Source organism: Stegastes partitus, unplaced genomic scaffold (assembly GCF_000690725.1).
Source record: "Stegastes partitus isolate 25-593 unplaced genomic scaffold, Stegastes_partitus-1.0.2 Scaffold1047, whole genome shotgun sequence".
Lineage (NCBI taxonomy): Eukaryota > Metazoa > Chordata > Actinopteri > Pomacentridae > Stegastes > Stegastes partitus.
This window is the reverse complement of record NW_007578778.1, coordinates 177,907-184,978: the sequence shown is the minus strand read 5'-3', so window position 1 is coordinate 184,978 and position 7,072 is coordinate 177,907. Positions and strand designations below refer to the sequence as shown.

At 39.7% G+C, this 7,072-nt stretch overlaps 1 protein-coding gene across 2 annotated transcripts in view; it reads right to left on the bottom strand.

Moving 5' to 3' along the window:
* Positions 1 to 884, bottom strand: part of palm1a (paralemmin 1a) — a 12,684-nt gene extending 11,800 nt beyond the window's left edge. For both annotated transcript variants that reach the window (XM_008295442.1, XM_008295443.1), the window contains exon 1: positions 804 to 884. In XM_008295442.1, the coding sequence (XP_008293664.1) occupies positions 804 to 808 (5 nt within the window). In that variant the 5' untranslated portion in view covers positions 809 to 884. The remainder of the gene's footprint in view (positions 1 to 803) is intronic.
* Between the last annotated feature and the right edge of the window lie 6,188 nt (positions 885 to 7,072).

Genomic DNA, 7,072 nt, shown 5'->3' with positions numbered 1-7,072 from the left:
ATGAGAACTACATGAGAACTATACGTGAACTACATGAGAACTACATGTGAACTAAATGTAAACATGTTAACTACATATAAACAACATGTGAACTACATGTGAACAGAGGGTAAATGTTCTGCATTTTTTCTCCTTTCTAGCTGAGTGCTGCTCGAAGCCCTTCACACACTGAAGGCAGCAGCATGTCAACAACATATGACTTCAGGTTGTTTTAACAAAGAATTAAAGATATTTTTATTCTAATATATTAATTATCATAATTTGAGATAAACTTTTGTGTGAAGCTGTTTTTATGTCTAACTGAGGACCTCCAGACGCTGGTATTGTGTCACAACATGCAGCTGACTGATCACAGATCAGACAAACAAAACCTGATCAATATGCAATCAGAAAGGCTCGTGCAGCTTATTGATCAGGACCCGGTGTGTCTCCGCTGAGAAAAGTAGCGCGCACATTGTGTCCCTCCGCGGCAGCTGGACCCGCTTTAACCCTTTTTAACTCTTCACTGTCCGCCGCAGAGACTCAGCCGGTCCCGGTCCCGGTCCGGCTGTCCGGTCTGGTCCGGCCCGGCTGTCCGGTCCCGGTCCCGGTCCGGCCGTCCGGTCTGCGGTGGTCCGCGGAGGTTTTGCGCAGTTGCGGCTCCTCCTGACTCAGCGCTCTGATGCCGCACAATGACGACACACCGCGCGCTCACGTTCAATCACACTTTACGTCAGAAACATGAGAAACACGCAGAAAAGAAGAAACTGGATAAAAAGAGACAGAAGAAGAAGAAATAAAGTGTAATAAAGTAAAATACTCACTCCATGACCGAGCAGATCAGTCCGCAGCAGACACCATCAGCTGATCCACATCCGAGACAGAAAACAGACCCGCCCACCGAGGAAGAGGAGGAGGAGGATGAAGAGGAGAAAGAGGATGAGGAGGAAGAGGAGGAGGGTTGGTCCGGTCCATGTTCAGCCTAATCTTTAGCAACTTTATATGTTTTTTCTTTATTTCTTTTATTGACATGTTTACGATAAAAAGCCAGTATTTTCGGTCATTCGTTCTTTTACAGTGTTGACCATAAAATTACATTTTTTTTCTGTATTTAGATCAACTAAATATAGTCAGTATATGAAGCACTAAAAAGGATTTTCCCTGTTTTAAGTTACAGATTATGTCTAATACAATCACAGAAAACATCTATTTACATGTTTACTGTTTTTAAAAAAAGCAACAACAAACACAAAATAACAGCTAAAACTGTACTTAATGTCAACATCAAAAATATGTATTTTTAAAAAGCGTAATTTGTTCTTTTACAGCTTGTGACCCTAAAATAGCAATTTTACTGTATTTAAATGAGTTAAAACTATCAGCATGGAACTCAGAAACTACAAGTCAGCCAAGCACAGCTGACACAAAACATGAAAACAAACTAATTTTTTCCCTTTCTTCTTCACTTGTCCTTTCCCCGCTGCCTCTTCTTCTTCTTCTCCTGTGGCAGCTTTCATTCTTTTCTTTCCCAGCGGCGTCTTGTCGTGCCAGTTCTGGAGACACACAAGGGACAAATATCACACATCATTATTAAATTACAATGACAAGAAACTAATCAAATCATGAAAATGTCATGAAAACTGAAAGAGTCACTTAACAGCCACTGAAAATCTTGTTTGCTGGTTTCACACACCTGCAGTGATGTCCAGGTGAACTCATGACATCACTGCAGACGTGGATACGAGTGCAACAAAACGCTTCTAAGTGCAGTCATCAGACTGTGGATGTGGTCAGAGATGAAACATGAAAATATCAATCAGTTCCTCCAGAACCTCCTCAGAACATCTGGTTCTGTATCTGCAGTACCTTTATCTGCTGATGAGAGTTCTACCTTCAGACTGTGAATATTTCAGAGTTCCAGGTCCTTGACGTCCATAGAGGAGGGTCCAGATTTATCACTTTCTTGGACTTTTTCCATCATTTCTGAGCCTCAGAACTTCATCAGGACAGCAGATAGACACATGACATTTAGGGGGAAGAACACATCTGAGTTCTGGTAGAAACTGACACCAGATCAGTTCTACATCGATCCTGGTGTCTCAATCTGAACACTGATAAGTTATAGCAGATGAAAGGTCTCACTTTACCTCAGGTCTTCTCAGGCTGAGTTGATTTTATAAAGAATAACCCCCATATTTGAAATTTTGTACCAGAGAGGAAAACAACCCTCTGGTCCTCAGTCTGGTGTTAAGTTACTCTTTAAACAATCAACACCTTCAGGGCTTCTTCCTCTTCCTGTAACACTGGGTCAGTCTTGGCTAATGGAGGAATGAACTCAGCAGCAGTCAGCGGACGGTCGGTTTGCAGCAGAATGCGACGCTTGGTGACAACACTGTGGACCGCCTGCACCATGTGACCTGGAGTGTAGCCGTCAGTGATCTCCACCAGAGAGCTGAGGTCCAAGGCCTCGGTCAGCTGCTTCCACAAGACTGAAAGCAAACAGAGGTCACTATTCACTCCAACTGAATAAAAATGCCAGAAATATCCAAACTGAACTGGGCTCGACAGCGTGACTCTGGGGTTCTCACTGTACCTGGGGCCGTAGTCCGGTCTCGGGATCAGGATGAGTTTGCTATACATTTTACACAGCGACTTAATGTCAGCACTGAGCGGGTCTTTAGTTGTTCCCATTATCAGAACACGATCCTCTCCTTTGATCAGTTTGAGAGACTTTAGCAAATCGTTCTGCAGCCGCTTAGGATCCAACTGTTGAGACACATTGAATAGTTAAAATGACCACGTGGATAAATAAAAAAAACATCTGTTCAACATGATGATCCTGCTATGGTTTCATTTTTCTCAACAATACCTCTTTTTCTTCCTTGGGAACTTTCTTGTAGAACATTTTCTCTGCGTCTTCGATCCATATTACTGGAGGCTGCAGCAGTCTTGCAACCTGAAAATGGTTTTGAAGAACTACCTTTTTACTTTCTGGTCAAGTGGAATGTAAATGTCACAGGGCTACACTTAGAGACAGACAACCAGCACACTCACACCTACGGAAAATTTAGAATCACCAATTAGCCTCAACATGTTTCTGGACTGTGGGAGGAAGCCAGAGAACCTGGAGAGAACCCACGCTGCACGGGGAGAACATGCAAACTCCACGCAGAAAGATCCCGGTGCCCCCACCGGGACGCGAACCGGCGAGGCAGCAGTGCTAACCAACTGCGCCACCTTGCAGCCCTCTCAAAGACCAGAAAAAAGCAATAACATGAGGACAATGTTGGCAGAATAAGAAAAAACATGAGTTATAATTATACGATATAAGCAAAATTTTCTGCCAACAGAAAGGGAAAATTTCACCCACAACATTTTTTATTTAGATGAAGATAAAAGAACTTTCCTGAAACTCCCACTTGGGACACTACATTTCTACACTCAACACATACAGTCAGTCAGAGGTTTGCTTGGTTTCTGACATGGTGTTGGAAATGTGACACAGACTGTGGCAAAGCCCACCTTCGGATTTATCATCCAATAGATGTGAAACCATTGTTCAAACAATGATCAAATGACATCTGTACACTTGGTTTAGTGGTTTTCATGTGTCTTTGTCCCCTGTGACTCTGATGAAGACACCGGCAGTACGTTTCCTTCAGTACCAGGGATCTCTGTCTGCATGTAGGCAGACTATTACACTGAACACAGGCGTCTCTTGACTGCATTTAACTGATCAAAACACAGTAGTGTTGAAATGTCAGTGTGTTTGCACAACAAAAGGCTTGAAATGGTCAGTGTGCTCCACAAACACCTCTGATTTCTGCAAGATGCCACAGCGGTCGAAACAAACCGTCTGCAGAGTTTCACCCAAGTAATCTTGCAGTCTAACATGGTCGGCCTGTTTCAGTAAACCCTGTTCCATCAGCTCCTGACGTCCCAGTCGATGTCAATAAATAATACATTTACACTGATGGGCTTCATACAACTCGATTCTGTCCTAAAACTCTGTGTATCCTCACCTATCAGCTGTCAGATCCTTTTCTTTTTTCATTCTTCTTTCCACTTTTAGATGCGTTCTTCTTCTGTTGAGTAAAATGAATATATTTAGGAAACTGCTCAAGTGAGTTCATGTAAACTGTGACCACCGTGTTTCATTTTGATACCTTTGCATTTGCCTTTGTTTTCACACCTTTGTCTTTATCCACAGACAGCTTCCATTTAAACCAATTCTGTGAAGCTTTGGCTGTTTCCTTCGGCTCATTGTCTTGATGGAAAACAAATCTTCTCCAAGTCTAGGTTCTCCTGCAGACTGCATCAGGTTGTCCTCCAGGATTTCTCTACACTTTGCTGCAATAATTTACCCTCTACCTTTACAAGCCTTCCAGGGTTGCTGCTGAGAACATCCCCACATCATGATGCTGCCACCAACAAAACAATACAGAGAGGCAACAAATCCACTATTTTTTAAGTTAAAATTGTTGAAATTTCACGAATTAGTAGACTACAGTGTTCTACAAACAATGTTAAAAGCACATAAGAAAACATGACCAACAAACATTCAGAAAAGATCTGAAAACAGAGAATGTAACTCTGATTTAAAAGGAACTGAGATCTTTAAAAAACCCAAATTCAGATCAAAAGTGACAAAGTGTTGTGTTTCTGTGAATGGAATCAGCTTATGGAAAAATCTGGACAAAGAACAAGTTTCAATATGTTGAGAAGATATGTTCATTTTGTCTGATTGTAAAGACAGTAAATAATCATGTCACATTTTCTGCTTTTTTTTTTTTTTTAAAGAGTATTAAAGGAAATGTAAAGTAAAACGTGACTGTAAGCTTTGAAGGACAGCTATTTCATGTTATTATTTTTGTTTTTGTTATGAGTATTTAGAAGTTTATTGTGTTGTTGTTGATGCTTTTCTAAAATGTATTTCTTTGGGTAAAGGAGGCAGATAACATCAGATTATTCTTCTTTCTGCTCCCTTTCATTCAAGAGTCAGGAATGTTTGTGTTCATGTTTAATTGTTTTGTTTTAACTCAATGAAGGAAATTAAAATTTAAATGAATAAATGAAATGAATGGTCAGTAGAAACAGCAGGTGGCACCATTCAGTACAAGAGGTTACCTGCAGGCCCGCTAGTTGCAGCTCGCGTCCCACGCAGCATCTATATGGCCGAAATAAATGATGTTTTTTTTGCTGTGAAGTTTCAACACCAGGCACTCGGCTGTTAACAAAAACACAATAAGGCTAAAAACAACTCTTAGTTTATCTTCTTGGTCATCGGACAAATGGAAGTGGTCGATTATAGCCGGGGGGGAAAAAGGGGCCTTTAAACCTTTAGATATTTCATCACAACAGTTTATTCGTCCACTCGTTACCTCTGTGCAGATAATCCTGTGAAATACATCATATCACAGATTTAAAGTATTTAAAAAAATAAAACACCTTCATATACAAAGTGCTTTTAATTGCTTAGTTTGCATTGTGAGGTTTTTCAAGGGTAAAAACATTTTAAAGGGGATAAATAATACTTGATAAACTAGTTGACTGTCATGTGTCACGTTATTTTTTATTTGATTTCTGCAAAATTAAACAGCAATACCCTCCTGAAAGCAAATTCTGTGGTTTCTCACTCGTATTTGGCGTAATTTGGATAAATAATCAGTTAAAATAAAATCAATGGACTGTAATAATTGGAGATTGTACGAAGAAGTAGCCCCTTAAAATGTCCTAAACAGCATGAAAACCATCCCTGCACTTTGAAGCACTGTTTGGGTTTATTCGAGGGATGCTGTTATGTAATTTTCAGAATTTAAAGGGTTTTTCACCATCTGAAAAGCCTTTCAACTGTGCAGCTAATCCATTAAATATCATATTATCTAATCTATTCATTCATCCAAATATTATTCCCTCCAAAGGTGGAAGGAATGTGATGACGTTTCATGTTGTCTTAATACAGGACGACTAAGAAACCACAACAGATCAGCGTAATGTTGCAAATATACCGAAAAATTAAATCCACTTTATGGTTTTGAAATAAGAGTGCAGGTACTGTTCTGTTTTCTGTTCCCTTTGAAACACCTTAATTACATGGAAACAGAGTAAGATCTTTTTTTCCCCTATGATGGTATTTAATGGGATTTTAAGGGGATAAATTAATGGACTGTTACATGAAGTCACACCAATTGATTTTGTGCACAGTCTAAGGCTTCTTAGGTAGAAAAACTCAAATAATATTCTATTCAGTTTTGTTAACAGATCTACTGATTCAAAGTAATATATTAAGTAGTGTAATTGATCATTTATCCAAATTAAAGGTTTTTGCTTGAAGCGGCAGTTAGCAGAAATCTGGAAAAAGGCAAAGAAAATATCAGAATTTGAAAACACAACCTCCTCCTGCTTTCTTAACTGTTCCGACCAGGAAGGCGCTTCATATGCGCTGACATTACTCAAGCTACAAGTCAGTATGAACTAATGCTTCACGCAGGATTTGAATGCTGCTGTCCTGAGTCAAAGTCCTGTTTTCAGCCCATTGCACCATGATGTCATTTGCCCACCTGATCTAAGAGAAAAAGCTGTGATTGGCTGAGCTCTCTCATCACAGGCTACTTTTTCTAAACACTGGAAACGCAGCCAAGAAGAGGAACAGAGTCCAGTTTCCCTTCAGACACTCAAACAACAATATGATAAAAAGTTAATTTTCTCCTAAAGAAGTCAAAACACAAATGCTGCCAACTCCAACTTTAAAAGTTACCAACCACTGTAAAAATTCATTCCTTTGTTTGAAGTTAAGGCCTTTTTAGATGAACCCTTCTGGTGTGTAAACGCAGGCATCAAGATTAATTACAGGTTCTCATGAGTCCAAACTAAGGTCTGTATCACACAAACACAGTTCTCCCAATTATTAGAAGCTTTTAAGCAATAAATAAGAAGAAATTAGAAGTTAAGAGCTGCTGTACTTTGGTATTTAATAAAAATATCTTCCAAGTTCCTTTACGTTTTTATTACAACTGAGCATCATATGGACATTAAAGGACATATTAAGTAATTTAAAATCCATCTATCATCTATACACCGCTCAATCCTCACT